This window comes from Glycine soja, chromosome 18 (genome assembly GCF_004193775.1).
Source record: "Glycine soja cultivar W05 chromosome 18, ASM419377v2, whole genome shotgun sequence".
In the NCBI taxonomy this organism is placed as follows: domain Eukaryota; kingdom Viridiplantae; phylum Streptophyta; class Magnoliopsida; order Fabales; family Fabaceae; genus Glycine; species Glycine soja.
In genome coordinates this window covers 47,515,313-47,537,036 of record NC_041019.1, presented here as the reverse complement: position 1 = coordinate 47,537,036, position 21,724 = coordinate 47,515,313, and the positions used below count along the sequence as shown (strand labels likewise).

Sequence of the window (21,724 nt, the reverse complement as noted above, 5' to 3'; positions counted from 1 at the left end):
AAAGGGCAGATACTTGTCCCTTTCATAGTTTAACCCCGACTTTGTTAGATCTTTGCTGTCTTTCCTTTCTGTTGATAGCTTTCTTGACCCGTCGTTTCATCTTTCCATTTCCTAACCATTTATGGATTCACACGTTCCTGCCAACCCTGCAACACAGCTACCTCACATAAACTATCGAAGCTTTGGTTACTTTTCTCTGTATAAGAGTTAAAACCACAGTTTTTCAACGTTTTTAAACCCCCATCAGGTTGAAAACTCAGGCTAGGATTTTGGTTATAACAGTGATTCAAATTTCAAACCATGCTGTGAATTCTTTTACCCCTGCAGTGTATTCAAGTTTCCAACTTGCTTCATTCTTTTCCAAGGTAGTTGGATTGGGTGTCTTGTTTTCATCCTGGTTGGTAGTTGGTGCATGTGATAAATTTGAGGGACAAATGTTGTTACAAGGTTTAATGGGGGTGTAGGAGACTGGAGCTGGGGCCATAGTCATGTTTTGCAATTGGTTTGGTGCTTTGAATTGGTGTGGAAGGAGGGATGATCCTGAAGAGCAGCCTCATGAACAAGGTATTAAAAAAGAACATGGCTTTAAATTGCATCATGGACCAATTGTTTGTGTCTAATTGAATAGGTTGTTGAATTTGTGATTGTCATGATTTATTCCTGTTAGTTCATCCTTCTTTCTCTATTGTACCTTCCTATATTTTTCCTTCTGAAATGCTAGCTAGATAAGTGTTGTTACAAAGGTTGGAATTGCCTAATTATTGGTGGAAATAAAGGGATGATTGCTTAATGAATAGACTGCATTTTCTGGAATTTTTTTGTTCTGTTTATTAAATCCCACAGGTGGGAACATACAGACAATTTTGTATAAAATTGTTGTAGGTTCTTCAGTGAACTGTGGCTGGAATGGAGGATTGGATGTTGCTGGCAACTAACTTTAGGCTGTCAAAAATCAAAATTGATTTTGATGTACTAACTTGGATAATTTGATTGATTTCCCCTGGAAAGAAAAAAAGCTTAATCCTGGTTAATGAGGTTTTAAATTATTTTAATATTGCTTCTTATGGTAGCATAATTATAGGTACAGTTCTTTTGTTTTTAATTCTCACACTCATATGGTCAAAAGGGCAGTCATGGTTACACTTAATAGATAGATTTGAAGTTTATCATTTATCTGTTGCTGGAAATAGTTAATTGCGGGTCAAACCTGAGGTCAACCGGTTGAATTATCATTTATCTCTCTTGAACCACCTTACTACTCCCAAGTCCCAACTTAATGGGATGCATTTAAATCCTGATATCCTATTTTAAATGATTAATATTGAAATTTTACTACTGAAGATGGCTGGCAAGGGTGGTTGGCCATTGTTTGGTTACATTATTTTTTGGTTATGTACTTATATTGAATCCCTCCCGTATGGTGGAAATTATTGCAAATCATATAAGCAAAATATGCATGAATCTCTGTTTCAGTTGAAACTTGTCTAGATCTACTGAGACATCTTCACTTGGACATTATCTTCCTAAAATTGCTTTCTTGACTCTCTTTTTTGTATTGTCTTTTTATGAAATTTTGCATCCTGTGATTTATTTATGTAAGCTTTATATGTTTTCCTGACAGTGGTTGCAACTAAAAAGTTTAGCTATAACTCATTGAGATCAGCAACTCGAGATTTTCATCCTTCAAGTAAAATCGGTGGAGGAGGTTATGGAGTTGTCTACAAGGTGAGAGTCATGATCATCAGTTTTTTTTTTTCCTTTTTTTTATGGTTACAATCTGTAGATGGATTTCAGTACATTTATTTTCTGATTGTCATTAATCTTTGCAGGGAGTTTTAAGGGATGGTACTCAGGCTGCTATCAAGTCTCTTTCTGTAGAGTCTAAACAGGGAACCCATGAATTTATGACAGAAATTGATATGATATCAAATATACGACATCCAAATCTTGTGGAACTGATTGGCTGCTGTGTTGAGGGTGGTCACCGAATATTGGTTTATGAATTTTTGGAGAACAATAGCCTTGCAAGCTCTTTGCTTGGTAAATACCAGAACAATTTAAATATGTATTAGAATTTGAGTGTTATCTAAGTAGTTGGCTGTTCAACTTTTCCATTTTCTGAAACCAGTTTATCTTTATATAAGACTCACTTTGCCAGTTTCATTGATCTGGGTTGCTCTTAAATATTGGAGCGTGCCATACACTAAAGATTTTGGGGAGGGAGCACAGAGTTTTGGAGATTTTTAGTGTGACTCCTCTGTTTGGTTGGGTTGTGGGAGTCAAGGGTTTGATATGCATATGCTACTGTGTAAATCAATGAATTGAAGGGTTATTTATGCATTGGTTTATTCTAATGCTGTGAGAATATTTTACAGGTTCAAAAGGTAAATATGTTGCTCTGGATTGGCCAAAGAGGGCTGCTATTTGTCGTGGCACGGCTTCTGGTCTAAGTTTTCTTCATGAAGAGGCTCAACCAAACATTGTTCACAGGGATATCAAGGCCAGCAACATATTGCTGGATGGGAGCTTTAATCCGAAAATTGGGGACTTTGGTCTCGCAAAACTTTTTCCTGACAATGTCACCCATGTTAGTACTCGAGTTGCAGGAACTGTGTAAGCACAAATGTATCTATTAATATTTCTATTTGTCTAACTGGTGCCAGAATCTTTCCTTTTGATCATTGCTTGAAAGTTAGTCTAGTTTTTCTGTAACTTTTTCAAATACTCATTTAAACTCCATGATTCATCTCAAAGGAACAAATTATCAAATACATATATTTTTGAAGGAACAAACTATCAGTGTTCTTAACTTTTGTAGTTTCTTATGAATCTTTGTAGACAACATTTATACCAATGAACTGCTTGATTAACAATTTGAACCGAGAGTTAGTAGTTATGACAGTTATTGTCTAAAGATGGATTTCAATGATGAAGATAATAACAGTCATGTTGACAGTTTATGGGTAGAAGAGTTAGAAGCAATGGTGTATCATCTGAGTATGTGTAATGGTAACTGTCATGTTACCAATTTTTGGTGGAAAGTTAGGAGCAGTTATATTATTAAATTTATGTGTAGTAGGGTGTAGTGTGAAAATAACTTATTTGGCAGTTTGTGATCAGGGAATATTCTTTATAGGAGACTTTTGTCTCTTGGAGGGCAATTGTATTGTATGTCATTTCTGTGTTTAGAATTATATTTTATTAGTTTATAAATTGGAGTTATATCAATCGACCATGACTAGGTGAGGGAAAGGATGGATCTATTGGAAGAGAAACTCCATGAAAGCCAGAATTCTGAGCAGAGTTCTGTCAAGTGTGGATGACAGTTTGGGGTGCATGGAGGACAAGATAGAAAGGTTGGAAGACAAGTTGACAGAGTCTTCTAAATGAAATGAAGAAGGTATTGGATAAATGGACAGAGAAAGAATTCAAGAGTTTCAAAGAGATGGCAGTTCTGCAGAATAGAAGTGACAATGTCAACATTAACTTGGCCAAGTTGAGTATGGAGGGCCCAACCATACAATGGTTCAATCTACTGAGAGAAACTGAAGCCCCTATTACTTGGGCAATATTTAAAAGAGCCCCGGTTTGATGGAAGAAAAGTTGAAAATCCATGTGAAGATTTGGTTTGAATTAAAGCAAATAGGAAGTGTAGAGGAGTACATAGAAGCCTTTGAATTTCCGTCTTTTCAAGCAAGAAAACTACCCGAGGAAAACACAGAATTGACACCTTTAAACTGAAGACTCATTGGAAGTCATGCAATTAGCATGAAATTTAGAAGCAAAAATGGTGTCCTTCAGTTGGACAGAATTCATGGTAGTCCAAAACTTGGTGCCAGGGATGTTCTACAAGGTTTCCAAAGGGTGGCACAAGTTTGCAGGAATGGGAGTTCCTATCTGTGACTGCATCAAATAAAACCAGTCATACTTTGAGGACAGGGCTGATTTTTTCAGCAGGAGGTAATGATGGGAACCGAGTGTTAGAAGCATTTAAGACAGTTATTGTCAAAATGAATTTCAATGATGAAGATAAAAATTGTCGCGTTGGCAGTTGTGGGTAGAGGAGTTATAAGTAATTGTGTATTGTGTATTTTCATAGTATGTGTGAATAATAACTGTCATGTTGACAGTTTTGGGTAGAATGTTAGGAGCAGTTATACTATTAAATATGTGTGTAGAAGGGTGTAGTGTGAAAATAAGTATATTATTATTTGCAGTTTCTGAAAACAGAATATTCTCTATAGGTGACTTTTGTTTGGGACAAGAATTCTATTACTGTATTGTATGTGATTTGTGTATTCAGAATTATATTTTATTAGTTTATCAATCAGTGTCCTATCAATTAAGCGCTTCTGTTTCGCGTTCATGTGCCAGAATTAAATCACTTTAGACTTTAGTCTTGCCTAACATAGTAATATGCTTCAAACCACTTGAGCTTATAGTAGTTTAATCATCTTGACATGCTCTGCTAGTATCTCTATTTTTTATTGTTAGTAAATATTTAATTGTTACATTAATACATTTAAATTTTGAAACATTAAAGAAAAAGTCAAGTAATTTCTATAATTTTTTTAGCAATAATAATGTGTGCTGCTAAGATGTAATGTTTGATCAAAGGTAGGATATCAAAAGAACGGAGAGGGGAAAGAAGTTTTAGACTAAAACTAAACTGTGCTGTCAAAAAGAAAACTAGAAGTAATTGCTTGTAATCTCCTATGTTTTTTGGGTTAAATTAGCATCTTTGTAATGTGGAGAGTGGACTAGTGCAGACCAAAGACATAAGATCCTTATCTCACATCTTATCAGTATAGGTACATTGATAATTCTTTGTATGAGACTTGGACATAATTTATAAGCCCAGTTTACCTCTTCTGTTGCAGGGGATATCTTGCACCAGAATATGCACTTCTGGGACAACTTACAAAGAAGGCAGATGTGTACAGTTTTGGGATTCTCATGCTTGAAATAATCAGTGGGAAAAGTAGTAGCATAGCTGCATTTGAAGAGGATTATTTGGTTTTGGTGGAATGGGTATATTTCTTAATTCTTGAGTATGTTTAATATTGATTTGATACAATACATGCTAGGATCTTCTCTTAGCTTCTTTAATTGCAAGAGACATAGGAACACACAAAGATAAATAAAGTCATAAATACATGTAGGATGCTTGAGGAGGGGGTTTAATCTAGCCCTTCAAAATGTTTTCTTGAACAGAAACTTCAAATTGAAACTTGACAGAGTATAGAGTGCTGATAAAACTTTTAGTAGACAGGTAACTGAAAAACCCAGAAAATCCAAAGCTTAGCATATCAATTAAAATAAAGAGGATAGAAAGCGAAGGAGCTTGCACAGCTGGTTTTATACTGGTTTGGCCCAGGGTGGAACTTGCATTCAGTCCCGCATAAGAGGTGAGATTCTCGCAACTCACTACTCATTAGCAAGTATTCTGAGTTTTGGCCTCTTCTGGCTAGTTACGATATAGCAGTTCACACACTCAGCTCATTGGCTACTTACTAACCTACAATCTAGAACACAAGATAGAATTTTCAGCCTAACAGCATAGTTATCAATAGAGCACTATAGCAGTGTGGAGCAGCCATGAGCTGCTACTATGTTTAGACAATGGTGTGTTTCCGAATAGTGGACATAGTGGCCAAAAAACAAAACGCACAACACAACAAAACAAAACAATACAACAACAACAACAAAAACTACAAAAGCCTTTCCCCACTAGGTGAGATTAGTTACATGGATCACACAACATCATTCAGCTCAATTAATGACCAGATTTTCAAAGATATTAGTTACCAATTACCATGAGCTCCCTCTTTAATAACTTCCTATCTTTCTTCAGTTCTTGGTCTCCCTCCCTCTCTCCTTGACTAAAAATCATTCAATCTAATCTCTTCAAGGGATTGAATTGAAAAGCACAAAGCACACAAAAAAAAAAAACAAAAAACAAAAAACAAAATTTAATGCATCCTTTTATATTTTTGTTGATCATAAAAAAAAAAAGAGCAGCAGTATATTGTTTCTCCTAACTCATCATTCATGCGTGCAGGCTTGGAAGCTGAAAGGAGAAAATAGGCTTCTGGACCTTGTTGATTCAGAACTAAGTGAATATGATGAGAGTGTGGTGTACCGGTTCCTTATAGTGGCTCTATTTTGCACCCAATCAGCAGCTCAACATAGACCAAGCATGAAGCAAGTATTGGAAATGCTTTCCAAGGAAGTTCATCTCAATGAGAAGGCATTGACTGAGCCTGGAATTTACAGATGGCACAGCACTGGAAAGAAGTGTGGTTCTTTGAATGAGACATCATCTTCTCAAGCAATCAAGTACAAAAGAACCGAAAATCCGCATGAAGCAAATTCAACTCACTTTAGTGGTACAGATATTGTGACAGAGATGCTTCCAAGATGATGATGGTTACATGTGTATGTGGTGTTAGGGTATATATTAGTAGGATGTGGTCATACTTGTCATTGTAGTAATTAGGAATAAGATCAATGTGTTTCCAAAGGGAAATATAAGATCCTGGGAAGAAAGGCCTTATTTCATTAGCATGTACATATGTGTGTGCATATACATATTTTCACTTTGCTAATTATGTTTCTGCTGTTAGCCTAAAGGTGTGATGATGATCTTATTTCTTGTGTTGTGCGCTCCTCTGTTCTACTTTCAACCTGTCTAACAAGTCATTTGATTGAATGTGGTCAAGTTATAGTGATTAATAGACAACCTGGAGTTTAATAAGCATTAAAATGTTCAGTAAAATTGTTCTAACATACATTATAGTAGTTTCTTTTGAAATTTTGTTATATGTTTTTCTCTACTACTTTTAATTGGGTTATCTGGTATGAATTAGGGATGGAAATATGGAAATAGGCTGAAGTAGGTTAAGCTTATTATGAGTCTAACCTGTTTTTTAAATCTAAGGAGATGATGAAAAAAAAATAGATAAACTAATCTTAAAAGCCTATCAAAGATAGGATGAGATATTTTTATATATTCTATACTCTTCTTTTTTACATAGGTGAGCATATATAGAGGGTTTTAGTCTCTTTTTGCTCAGTAGGAGCTACTATTACTTCCTAAATGCTTGTATATCCTCTCACTCCAACATTCTCTTATTTGTAGCCTTTTTATTCCCTCTTCCCTTTTAGGCTATGTTTGAATTGATGGGAAGATATGGAATGGAATAGATTAAAATAGAATAGAGTAGAATGGACATTACCACTCATTTTAACTTTCTACTAGAATTATCTATTAAGTTTCTTAGACATTTTGCAATCACAAATTAATTACACAAACTTGTTTTTCATTCACCAAAATTTGAATCCTACGTGTGCCATCTTTAGTAGTCTTATTGCTTTATTAGTCTCATTGCTTTCCTACGTCATGCTGTTCAAGGTTTAGAAAATACCTAGTCTAGGGATGAGTTGGTATAGGCTTTAAATGCAACAGACTATAGCAGTAGAAGTACCTAACATTGTGTACAAAGAAGTGTGTAGGCTTGAGATGGTTAGTTGTTAGTTTGACCATGATTAAAGAGGGTGCTGACTTTTTATGGAGTTCATAATGGCCATTATGATGCAGCTTGTGGTAAGCTCTTATGCGTTTGTTTTCCATAACAAAACTTGGGTTCTTTTGTTAAAGTTTTGGAATAACAGGAAAGAGTTTAGGAAATCTATTCTTCTTTCTATATTCCTTTGTAGATCTCCCAATTTTTTTGTTACATGATTCTTCTTTTTTTAGTTTCATAGCATCGGTCCTTAATTTTAACCTTACAATAATGATATTTGAACACATGTGACAGTACAAACACTCTATTTATTACTCAAATTTCTCTCTATTTTCGTCTCTTCACATCATATTACCTATAAATTTACAATTTTGGTGTCCATACATCATTTTTGTTAACCATATTTCATATGTTAAAGTGACGTACTACTCCAATTAGGACATAGTTAGCTACAACAAACCTAGGCTGAACTTCTAAGGGCCAACAAATCCAAAAGTGTATCGTCTATATCCCTTGTAATACCCTCAATAATAGAGTTGACTGTGTAAATATTGTTTTTAAGTCAACAACAAAGGTCCATAATAGACAGCTTACGTATCTCCTAATAAAGAAAGGTGGTTTAAAAATTGAACTCATAGACTAGCTTTTTCTCCATAATGTAAGAACGCTATATAGCTCATCATGTTTTTATTTAGATATACAGAGGAACCACACCATTGTGTGAATAGTGGAGCCTAAATTCCAAGATTGGCAATTACGCTTTGTCGTTTAAATCTTGTTAGACATGATAAGAATTTTTTATAAAATGATTTTTTTTCAATACCATTATTGATATAAAAAAAATAATATCAAGGTTTATTGACATGGTTCACACTTGTGTGGTCATCTTTTTTCTGCTTCGCCGAACATACTTGGTTACGAAAGGCGGATAGCTCCTCCATTTGGATGTATCTCGTTGCTCGTGCTTGAAGTTCATCCAGATCTTTGGGTTGCTTCCGATAGAGGTTGTTGGCAAAAATCCATGGCTTGAGCGTTGTGATCATAGAATGTAGCACAACACCATGGTCAAGGCCTCTAATTCTAATGGAGATGGTGGCGTACCTCTCCAAAAAAAAAAACCGCAATGACTCGTCATTAGCTGGGCAGAGGTTGACTAGAGCGATGGATGTGGTGTGGTGAGGGTGGTTGGTTTATATTGCACTCCGAAGCGTTGGGCTAAGGTGAAGAAGGAGTCAATGGATCGTGGGGATCACACTTGTACCACGTCAGTGTCGGCCCTTTGAGGGAGATGGGAAAAACCTTGCACATCACGACGTCGTCATTAAGTAGTACAAATTGACTTGTGTGGTGAATGCATCTAAGTGTTCATTAGGATCAGAGGTACCAATGTATCTTTCAATGTTGAGGGGTTCCCAGGTTATGGGTAGGGGTGTATCCATGATGCCATCTACGAAAGGGTGTCAGTGAACTACATCATGGTGGATGTTGAGTGATCTGAGTCGAGAGTAGATTAGAGGTTGCTCGTGGTGGTTATAAGAGGAGAGTTAAGTGTGACTTTCCTGAGTATATGTCTCGACAAGGGTGGGTGGGTATGGGGAGCGAGGTGGAGATGGTGGTGGTAGGGGCAACGGAGGTGGGTGCTGGATTGTAAGTCGGACTCTGAGATTCGCATTTTCTTCTATTAATCGTCGCATGTTCGCCTCATGTTGTTGCCTCGAGACCTCCAAATCGGCCTCCATTTTTTTCGTAATTATTCCATTTGTTCTCGAATTTCCCATATTGTTGATGTCTTGGCTTGTGTGGAGCACGCAGATGAACTGTGATTGCCTCTCCTTGTTGGTACCATTTTGCAATCGAAGGAAAATTTTTCCTCAGCCCCACGGTGGGTGCCAAATGTTCCTATTGAGTTCTGACCGAGCTGCCTAGTCCTCCTTTTCCTAGTGTGATCTCCGATCTCCAGGGTTGAAGTGAGGGGAGGTACCTGCAAAAGAGACTCTAACGAGTAAGTTAGTGGTGCTCTGAGGTGTTTTTGTGCCTCTGTGTGGGATGAGTAAAACATACATAGGGATCTCTCCTCTGGGTCTACATATATATATCCAATGTTAAAGGAGTTGCGCAATGCTTAGAGCCACATTGGTAAACTACTCTTCTACTCATCATGGCCAAGTCCGTAGGTGACAGTTGGGGATTGCCACAACCCAAGCATGTGGGGCCCGACGAGTCGAGTACGCGCTGAGTTTCACGAGCCATACGGTACAACAATCATTTATGTTCTTCCAGACACAAAATATAACAACACTCTACAAAGGTTTAGCTCAGTTGGTTGAACAGGTGCGTAAGTCATTAACTTATTATGAATCTCTTGTTATCTGTCTTCAATTCATACGGGTAAAAAAAAAGTGACCTCATGTGGTTTTAACAAGGCGAATGCAGTAATTCTTTGATTTAATTAATTTCTTTCCATAACCATGTGGTGGATGTTTATTATTTCTTCTTTTCCAGCTCTAGTCAACTAGCCATTCGTTCATTATTTTTGGTTTTGGTTTTGTATGTAGATTGCAGGCCATGGACGAAGACGCTGAGTTGAAGAGATAGAGGGAAACAACAAAAGCACTAATGGGTTCTGTAAGGCAACAATATTGTCAACAGTACAACATTCTCCTTGTTTTGAAGGAGCTTTGGAGATCAAACGAAGAATTATTCAAGCCAAGGAAGGTGTCCATCGAGTCTCGATACAAGGGAAGAAGGGAACTACTTCAAATGGAAGGGCTTAAGTGGCGTTGCATGATCTTCCTTCTTATTCGAACAAATCAAAATGCAACAGAAATTCTAGAAACTTTTATGTGTGTCATGTTGGAGCACAACACAACGGTTCATGCAAGCTATGTTGAAGAAATCAAACTCGACGGGTTCGATCTGGCCACAATTATGATACGTGACAAATGTTTTCTATTAGAGCTTTTCATTTCTCAATTAAATGAATGGAATTCAAAATTACTTTCTTTGTTGTCCTTAGATTTGTTTCTCCCATACTTTCTTGGCCAAGAAGTGACGACAACATATATGGACAGGATGAAGAGCAATCTCATACTAGTAGAAAACCAAATACCACTTTTCATTCTTTGTTTCAACTACTTTTTTCCCTAACTCTATCCTGATCAAAGTGGGATTTCCAGTTATATTAGTATTACACAACATCTAGCTCTAATTCCACCCTCGTTAATGTCGTTCATCTTCTTGAACTTGCTCACTTGACCATTTTCAGGAAGAGTCTTTGAAGACGCTAATAAATACAATTGCACATGTGGCCTCCTTCTCCTTCAATCACCATCTCGCCGAAACCACTATCAGAATAAAATCCTTCATCCTCCCTGCTCTATCGCGTGCGCTTAACTCTCTCTCGACCTGGCATCGCTTTCTTCTTTCTTGTTCTCAAGCTTTCATACTCCCTCTCGTGGTGTCTTACTATTTCATGATTTGGAAGAAAAAAGAGATTTGGTAGGTGTTTACATTTTGGGGATTGGGGTTTGTGTTTGGAAATTGGGACTATGCACTTTTGGATGAAAGTTTTTTTTCTTAAAAAATAATAGAAAATATAGTGGCAGTTAAAATTGTCATTTGTAAACAAAATTGTCTAAATTGGATGGGAGCCCAAGTCCAATGATTACACTGCCAAATAGTAGTACTTCCCATTCAATGTTTATGATAGGTGAAGTAGGAAAATACAGAGAACAAATGAAGCAACCCTAGTTAAGGAGAAGCAACGTAAAATGCTGGAGAAGCAACGTAAAATGCTGGAGAAGCTCTTACGTTGCATTTTGTATCTGTTGGCTAAACAGGAAGAACCTGTACAATGAACTTCACTTTCAGCTCAAGATCCTGGGTTCATGTAGAGGGTGATAGTTACATAGAAGTGTTCTCAACACTTACAATGAAAAATTATGATTTATTTTGCATTAAGAAAATATACAAAAGTAATAAATAGAGAAAAATAAATTTGTGTATCCGAACGTGCGTTCTTGAAGTAATAAAGTTTTTCTTCTATAGTGTGAAGACTCTACATGTATATATCCACACCGAGACCATTCCATATTATCAATCATTCTTTGATGAGTAAAACTCTAATGAGCAAATCCTCTTTCTACTTTTCAAGTAAAACTAGGTTTGAACTTTTCTAGTTTGTGTCTTGCCTCATGTAGATGTTTCTATTTATAATGTTAAAGAGATATGGATTTCGGTCTTTTTTAACAGAAAAAACGAAAGATTTTATTTAAAATAATTTCATATCTCTTTATCTTTATAAAAATAAAAATTATTTCGTATCTTTTGTTTTAAGAAGTTTCTTGATATAAGACAAAGATAATTTACAATTAATTATATGACTAATTACAATAATTAATCACATGATCCTGCTGGATAGCAATAAAATATTATTTTTATTTTATGAATAACTTTCCCATTTATAAAATAATACTCCATTTTTTATATTAATTATATCCTTGGTGCTTGCAAAAAATATAATAATATTTCACTAAAATATTTATTTGATTAAATTAAATCCTCTAATTTAATTATCAAATGAATTATTTCATTTTACAAAGATTGGAACACTCGTTTGTGTGTGACCCTCATAAGTTTAATACTAAACCAATAGTAAATTAACCATAATCAATTTACTAATTATGGTAGGCGTTTAACAATACTTTCTAACATCCTAATAGCATGAAATAACATTTTTTACCTTTAAGAACCAATGGAAGAATAATGTAATATTTTCTTCTGTCATTTGTAACTCAAGGTTAACTCTATAGTATAGTATTATTGTCGGTCTAATAAATTAACACATTTAATCAATAAATGACTTAAGAAACTCTTTTCTTTTTCATTCAATTGCTCTAGCCAAGGTCTTAATTCCATCATAGAGTTCAAACTCATTACTAAGTTGATGGATTCCTTCTTGATTAATCATTAATTCTAAGCATTTAATCATATCCAAAATTCATCTGACTAGTGTCCTAAGACATTAGGTGCTCGAAATTAAAATATAAAAAACAACTTGTTAATTACTATGATAATTTCAGGTCAAAGGAAACTATTATATCTCTTTTCCTATTGACATATCAAGGTAATATTCTTCAAAGTTCAACTTCTCTCCTTATCTTTCCTTCATTCCCACACAACTTTTTTTTCTCTCTCTCATTATCTTCCTCCATTGAAGCTTCCCCTCTTAGCTTCTTATCCAAGACACTCTCTTGGTGGTGAAACTTCTTCTTCCATGGTTTATTCCCTAGTGGATGGCGCCTCCTCTCACCTCTTCTCCTTTGTCTTACACTGCAACTCCAAGGCTGAAAATCACCGTTGAAGGACCTCATTGAAACTCAAAGATTCAGCCTCCATAGAAGCTTCTCAAGCAAGCTTCCATTTCTCAATTAAGTCAATTCAATGATGATATTCACATATACATCATCTATATATGCAATTTAAAATGAGATTTATTGATCTTTATCTAATAAAGATAATCACATACATATTGATCTATCCGGATTATTGATGTCCTATTCACAATAATCTTACGATCAAGAATAATTTAGATTAAAATTATAAAGGACTTGTTTTTCATTATCATAATCTTTAACATGATAACAAGCCTCTAAATTTTAATCAAGGACTTGTCAAATTAATAATTTAATAAAACAATAAATATAATAATAAAATAAAAAAATTATTAAAATTGATAACATGATATATTGGATCTTGGGCATACATAGAGAGGGTTTATACTTCAATACTACATCGACAACAAAGAAACCATCATATGGAATCCGTCAATAGTTGCCCATAAATGAATAAGAATCACAAACGTCAAAACTTGGAAGTTTAACCAATGATTTTTTATTTGGTTTTGGTTATAACCCATCAACAGATGACTATTTGTTTATTCTCATTTCATTGTTTTCTATATTTCCTCTTGAAATACATGTTTCTCCTTCAAAACTTGATCATAGAATGAAGAATACTTTAACGTTTTGTATGATGATCATGGCAATTCAGAGAGAGCTTGTAACACATCGTTTTTCGTAAAATAAATTAAAAAAAATTATTAAAAATAAATAAAATTTTAGGAAAATAATAAGATTTTTGTAATTAAATAAATAAGGAGAAATATTTTTATTAATTAAAATAATAGTTTTAAGGTAAATGAAATAAATATATGTTCTTAGAAAATAAAAAGGATGTTTTATTTATTCACTTGATAGGGAGTAAAATAGAGTTTCTTTTTATAAAATAAAATAAAAAAAAATAAAGTTAATAATAGGTTGAGAGTACCCTAGTTACAAATAGAAACATATTAGATCAGTTTTTACATTCCATGATATGTCTCTACGATCTCTCTTCCTCTCAAACTCGTTTTTCCTTCTCCCCTCCCAAAACTCTATCTTTTTCCCGCATACATTCAAGTATGTCATAGTAAAACTATGATCCTGAACTCATTAACTATTCGATCATCGTGAAATTTGAACACCAGGTTTAGAGTTCATTTTCATACATCACCACCTTTGGGATTTGCAAAATAATGTTTATGGTGAGAGAAATATCACTCACACAAAGCTCTCTTTTTTCGCATGCATCCAAAACTATTCTAGTAAAACTAAGATCTTTGACTATTTAACCATTGGATTATCGTGAAATTTAAACACCAGGTTTGAAACTCATTTTCACACATCTTCACCGTTGGTATCTGTGAAATAATGTCTATAATAAGAGAAATGTCTCTCTCACAGAGACTATGAAATGGAGGCTCCAATCACTTCTCCTTCTCTCTAACGCTTGAAAATCCTAGTAGAGAAACTAGAGGAAAAGCTTGAATAATCTTAGGAAACCGCTAGAGAGACTGCTATCATTGTCGAACTACACATGTGAGCCCGCTTAGAGGTAAGGGATGAGTTTATCGCAATCAGGGTTAGAATGAACATGTGTAGAAATCTTTAAAGGATCAAATTGGAGTTTATTTTGGGATGTTTACTGTATTGTAATTCTTCCTTAACAATTATAATTGAGATTATTGAGTTTGACGGGTCAATTGAATGTTTTTCGTGTTTTTTTGTATTTTTGAACCTACGATTTTGATTGCTTCGATTTTGATATGATTATGCAAAATTGTTTGAGGGGTTTTACTCCCCTTGTTGTGAGAAGCAGTTTTGTATAATTCGTTTGTGTTTTGGACAAGATTTACTAGATTAGCGTGATAAATTATTATATTGGAGTCATGAAATTGTGATTGAGATTGTGTGTAAGTGATAAATTGAATATGTGATGAATTGTGAGATACATGTGTATTGAGATGTTGTATGCATTGAGTTATGAGCTATGAACTGTAAAATCACACGATTGTAAGACCCTTTAAAGGCGACGAGTTAATGCAAGATGAGTATTGTGATGAGAACCACTGTGGGAATCCAACGAGTTTAATCACTTTGAGGTGCGACGAGTTAAAATTATTTTGAGATCAATTGAGGAGTTGTGTGTTTTGTATAGTTCATAGATATAGTCGGCATGCTAAAATATTTTCTAGGTTGAACTTGAATTAGGAGGAAGAGGGCCTGACGGACTCTTCGAAGTCTAGGCCTTGGGGGTAAATACACCTAGTTTGAGTGCTCCTTTAAGCTTGTGCCGATCCCACATAGTTGGAGCATTCTCGCAAAACAGTGTGACGCTGGCTAGTCTCCCTATGATTTTACCTAGTGAAATGACTTGACTTACCAGTACGTGGTCTGTTTTGTCATGTACTCCTAGGCATCCGATGAGGTTTTTCATTGGCATGGTCTCACATTGCATATAGGATTGAGTCTTAGTGTATCTGTTGCATAATGCCTGTGTAATGATCATTGTGAATTGTTACGTTATGGTGTGTAATGAATTGTGTAAGTGTGAGATGTTGTGTTGTGCTTAAGATGTGTTATTTTGAACACGTGATTAATGTGAAGGTGTGAAATTTAATTTTGTGATTAAATCCTTGGGACAAATGATGTTACGTAATGAGTGGTAAAATGACGCGAATTGTGCTAAGTTGAGCTTGTTATACTTATACTATTTATATGTGTCTTCGTTTATCTTTGCCTATTTAGGAATGTGATAATTCACTCCCATGTGTGTTGTTTGTGTTTGAATCCTGTGATGGTCTCAAACCTTGTGTTCATGAGAGCAGATGACTAGGTGGATTGCTTTAAGGAACCTCGTGTTGAAGGATATCAGGACACAATACTCTAATAGGATGTGACATTGGTGCATGAGTTTTTGTTTTAATTGCATGATGTTCCAAGTATGTCACTTTACTTTATTTTATTATATTACTTAACTTGAGTTCTTTTGTAAACTTGAGCGGTCTTGTGTTGAGTCGAAAATGTTTTCATACTCTTATTTGATAACTTTTTAATTTGATGATTAACGTGGATGTGAACCTTTTATCCACATGAACTATTTTATGTTTATTGAATAAAATCTCTTTAATTAATTTTGTATTTTTATGTATGATATTATATAAATATGTATGTCGGGGTAAAGGGTGTAACAGAGCTGGGTCGTTGTTGAATGGGCTCTTCATTGGTTGGTTTTGTCTAGGGATGAGAAGAGGCTTGTGATCATCGCTTTTGACTTGATACATAGGAGTTTATTGGAGATTCCATTGTTGGGCCATTTAACTCTGGGAAAATATGAAATATATACTTTAAGGGTAATGGGACTATGGGAGGATGTCTCAGCGTGTGTTGCTAAGCCCAAGAATGTGAAACGATTGATATATGGGTGATGAAAGAGTACAAAGTGCAATCATCTTGAACTAAATTCATTTTAAAAAGTAGTAAAATTAATTATATTATGAGAAAAAATAGTGCACTGACATATATAAATGTGTACTATACCCTCACTCTTTTTAAGATACCACTCTCACTTGATTATATAAAAGAGTTAAACTCAAGTTTTTATTTTTTTTAATTTCATATATTACATGTTAAGCTTTTTTTTAACTATCTTGTATAAAAATAATTATTAAATATTATATTGATAAAGTTATAAAATAATTTAAGAAAAAATAATAAAGATAATTGAGTTATAATTAAGTTAGAAAAATTAATAAAAGTTATAATTGAATTATAATTAAGTCGTTGGACTTGACCACCATGTCATCCACAAAAACTTCCAGGTTTCATCCAAGCTGACCCTGAAAAACTTTTTCCATTAAGTGCTTATACGTGGCTTCAATATTTTTTAGCCCGAAAGGGATGACTTTGTTACAAAACTTGGTGATGAATGTCAGTTTCTCCTCATCCTTGGGGTCCATCCTTATTTGATTGTAATCAGAATACGCATCCAGAAAACTCAACATCATGTGTTCGACCACCCTATTGACTAAGCGATTAATGTTCGAGAGTGGGTAAGTATCCTTGGGGCACACTCGATTCAAATTTGTGTAATCTGTGCACATTCTCCACTTCCCATTTGGCTTCTTGACCATGATCACGTTGGAAAACCAAGTGAGTAGTCAATTTCTTTGATGAACCCGACGCCCGTCAACTTGGTCACTTCTTATCGCATTACTCGATACCTCTCTTCTCCTATCTTTCTCTTCCTTTGGGCGACTGCCTTGGCGTCTTCACATATGGCCAACTTGTAACAATGAAAGCTTGGGTCGATACAGGGCATGCATGCCATGGACCACGCGAACAAGTCAATATGTTCCTAGATAACTCGCTGCATATGGCCACTATCACCCTTAGGTAGTTGGTTCCCTAACTAAGTGACTTGTCCTTGCCTAGACCCGAGTTGAAAAGTGGTTGTCTCTTCAACCGAGGTCACTCAATTATCATCACTAGTTCTAGGGTCAAGCTCAAGTCTTTCTACCTTTTTGACCTCAGTTCTAGTTTCCACACAGTGGATGGCTTCCAGGGTTCCTTTCTTGGTATGAGGTCATAACCTAAGGTTGGCCATGTAACATTCTCTAGCTGTCCTCTGGTCGGTGTGCATGGTTACGATGGTTTCGGCGTTCGACAAAAATTTCTTTGTGAGGTGAAGGGTTAGAACGATCATACCGAGGGCATTAAGTGAGGAACATGCGAGGAATATGTTACATGATGTGTAAATGTCCACTATTACATATCGTATCTTCATCCTTTTCTGTAGCGGCCCCTCGTTCTCGAACTTGGTGTAGCACTAGATGCAGCCCTTCTTCCTTACCTGTTCCCCAACAAAACCGAAAAGGAGGTCATCGTGTAGGAGGGTCTCCAATTCGAGTATATTCATCTATTTGAAAGTTTTCCAAAACAAGATTTCGACCGAGCTCCCTTGATCTACCAGGGTTTTATTAATGATGTAGTTGGCTATCTTAACACTAATAACCATTAAGTTGTCCTACACTAGGTCAATTGCCTTGAAGTAATCTATAGTGAAGGTTATGGGTGGCATGTTAGGTACTTGGTGTCGGGAAATCATGTTGACGGATCGGACCTGCAGGAGATGTTTCTTTCGTGTGAAGGCAGTGGCCCCACCCCTAATTATGGTGTTGGTGATCCACCTTAGTTGGTTGAGGGGTCTCTCTTCTTTCTCCAGGGAGAAACTCTGGCTCTTCTGCCTTTCTAATCGTCTTGCCCATTCTTGATCTTTCCCCCGACTGTACTCGACCTTATTCCTCCCCTCGGATTGGCACGTCTGTGGCTTGTGAATGAACTCCTTTAAGTGGGCGAGCTTGATGAGCTCCTCTATCTTGTCCTTCAAGGCACCACACTCTTCCGTTGAGTGACCACGATTGCGATTATACCAATAACGTTTTGAGTAATCGACCTTTGAGGGTGTTGGCTTTCTTGGGAATGGAAAAATGTTGACAAATAAGGCTTGATCCATGATACGGGCTAGCGGTAAAAGGAATGTATTGGGTAAAACGTGACTCTTTCGGCGGCTGATCCCTCCTTCCATCGTCATGGACCTTGCTAAAGTTGAGTTTGTCATTACTTTTTTTGGTAGACACGACATCGACCCGAATTGGTCCCGATATTCGGCCAATTCTTCCATCTGCGTATACTTATCTGCTCTCATTCGTAACTCATCGAGGTCAGATGTCGATTTCTTACAGAGGTTGTTGACAAAGGGTCTCGATCGTAACGTCGTTATTAAGTGGTGCATGACCATCGGTGGGTCCAAGTTTCGGATATTTAAAGTCATTTTCCAAAAATATTCCATGAAGGTTCGCAATGGTTCCTTCTTTTCCTGCCCTGTGTTGACGAGGGCCATAAAGGTTAGGTGGTGAGGTCGGCTAGTGGCAAACTGCGTTCCAAAGTAAGTAGTCAGGGTGTTGAGCGAGTCTACTGAGTTGAGGGGTAGTTATGCGAACCAATGAAAGGCATGCCCATTCAGTGATGTCGGGAATACATGGTAAAGGACCACATCATCGATGGTGTACATGCTCACTTAGGTAATGTACACATCTAGGTGCTTATTCGGTTTGTGGTGTTGTCATATTTCTGAATAGTTAAATTCTTCCAGTTGGAAGGAAGAGTCACCTCCATGATGCTAAGGACGAAAAGGTTCTTGAAATACGACAATTGTCTTGCAAAGTGTTGAAGGACGAGGGAATCATGTTCGAACAAATACTCAAATTAGTGGCCCTAGTTAAGCCAACTGCAGTTAATTCAACCTCCCCTTCTTCCGATAAGTTAGTCTCAAGTTGTCGCAACCCCTGTGCCTCCCGAAGGTGAGCATTCTCGCGCTGAAGGGCAACAATTTCCTTGGCATGGTGCTTTTGCATCTCAGAGACCTAAGTCCATAGTCTTCTAACTATTAAAGACAAGTTGGTCTGATTTCCTACATGAATGTCTTCGTTGTGATTGTTAGCCGGTTGCTCCATTGTTGTTGTGTTCATTTCAGTTATGGTTATAGCCATAAATTCTTGGGGTTGGGATATACATTACTCGATCCCACGGTAGGTGCCAAAACGTTCCTGTCACAAATGGACCAGATACCTGTCCTTCTATCGAAGAGTCTTCTACTGTGTAGAAGGGTCTTCTACTTGTAGTTTCTTGCTGAAGCCTTAGGTGTGTGAGTACTCGGCAAGACAAGGGGGGTACTTGTAAAAAACACTTTGATGCTTAAGTGAGGGTTCAACTTAGAACTATTAATGGTATATAGAGTGTTTGAGAATGAATCAATGCTCTTACTTGAGGGATTCACCCTTTTTTATACTAATCTTACTAGGCCTGAGGTCTATGGACTTTATTAGTGATAATCATGGATGATGGCGATAACCACACGGGATAATCATAAGCAAGGGGTTTCGAGACATCCTACATGAAATATGTGGATATATGGCCGAATGAGGAGTACTCAGCGATACATGATCATTGGCCAAAGGGGTCAGCTTGGATGTGTCAAATGTCCCCTTGTCCTGACCGAATATTTTATACGGAACAATAGTATCTTAAATAAAAATTATTTTTAAGAAGATTAAAAAGAGTATTTTTCAAATATATTAAAATTATGAGTATAATTAATATTATATTAATTTATTTTATTTCTTGGAATCCTATTCAAGTTCATTTTGATAGATGTTTAAATGCATTTCATTGCGAAAAATAAAATAGTACTCTATTATATTAATTTTTTCACATCTCAAATAATGTAGTATGCGTTTTATTTGAATGCGGACAAAAAAAATCCCTCCGTGGATTCATCATGAGTAGTGTTAAACTAAATTCAAATAAAAATCACATACTAATTAATATTACATCAATTTATTTTATTTATTGACACCCAATTTAAATTCATTTTAATAGATGTTTAAATGCATTTTTCCCCTTTTTTTATATCATTTTTTTTTCACATCTCAATTGATGTAGTACGCGTTTTACTTGAGTGTGGACCCAAAACTCCCTCCGTGGATTCATCATGAATTTACAGTCGCAACTCATAAATCGATACATAATTTTCATGATGTAGTAGTGGATCCTACATGAGTAGAGAGGTGAAATTCTTTCGTATAATCATGGGTAGAACTTGGTAAAAGAGCCTTGATTAATTGGTTCGTTTAATCTGTCACATGGGTAGGCTAGAACTTGATAGTACCTAACTCATTAAATGTAAGCTTATACAAGTTAGCTCGCTTGGTCCATGAGTTAATTAACAACATCATACATTTTTAATAAATAATTGATTATTTACAAAAGGTAAAAATTGAAACCCTAAATTAATTGTTTACAAAATTGAAAATTAATTTTTGTTATTTACAGAAGTGATAACAGTAATACATTCTCATGACAGGTTCATTTAAACATACATTTTATAATTAATTAAAATTTATTAAAAATTATATCTTCATTGTTATTTATAAGATCCAAATTAATAGTGATATTTGTTTCGTTTTATAAAATTCAATTTATAATATCTCTTTCATTGATTATTTTAGACTAAATTATGTATAATTAAAAGAAAAAATATATTATATTGATAAATATTTAAAACAGAGATAAGAACATTAATGATTAATGATAGTTTTAAAAAAGATATAAATTTAGGATAAAATTATTATTATAAAATAAATTAATATTTTTTTTAATTTTAATAAATTAGGTAATTAAGTCTTATAAATATTAATAAAATAAAGGTAATATAAAATTAATTATGATTCAATGAGAAGTAAAACCTATTTAAATTTATGATTTATAATGAATTTTAGAATATGTTTAGAAGAATGTGTTAGAAAATATATTATTAGTTACTTCTCTTCAAAATATATTGTTAGTATTTTTCTTTATCTCTTCTTATTTTTCTAACAAACGAATAAATATTTATTACTTACCAACACACACATTCATAGTTAAAATAGGAGAATAAAATTTATGTTTCTACTTTTTTAACTGAGTGCATACATATTTGATGAAAATAAAAATGAAAAGAAATTATATTTTTAGCCAAGGAATATAACTTTTTAGTCTCTTAAATTAAAAATTTATTTTTTTAGCTTTTCAAATTTTGGTAATTAAAAAAGTATTTTTTGAATTCACGAGATTAAAAGGTATATATTTTTATTTGAAAAGACTCCTAATTTAAGAAATTAAAAACATAATTAAGAAAAAAAATACTGATTTTTAAAAAAAAAATTGTAAAATGGAATATGAGAAGAAAAACTAAGATGTATAACAAAAACACAACCCACT

The 21,724-nt window shown here is 35.0% G+C and overlaps 1 protein-coding gene across 1 annotated transcript; it reads left to right on the top strand.

Moving 5' to 3' along the window:
* On the top strand, window positions 1–6,650 carry LOC114395004 (putative serine/threonine-protein kinase). The gene is made up of 6 exons (XM_028356692.1): window positions 1–564; window positions 1,622–1,725; window positions 1,830–2,040; window positions 2,376–2,613; window positions 4,881–5,031; window positions 6,062–6,650. The coding sequence occupies exons 1-6, from the start codon at window positions 489–491 to the stop codon at window positions 6,422–6,424; spliced, it is 1,143 nt and encodes a 380-aa protein (XP_028212493.1). The 5' UTR covers window positions 1–488; the 3' UTR covers window positions 6,425–6,650.
* Window positions 6,651–21,724: the final 15,074 nt, after the last annotated feature.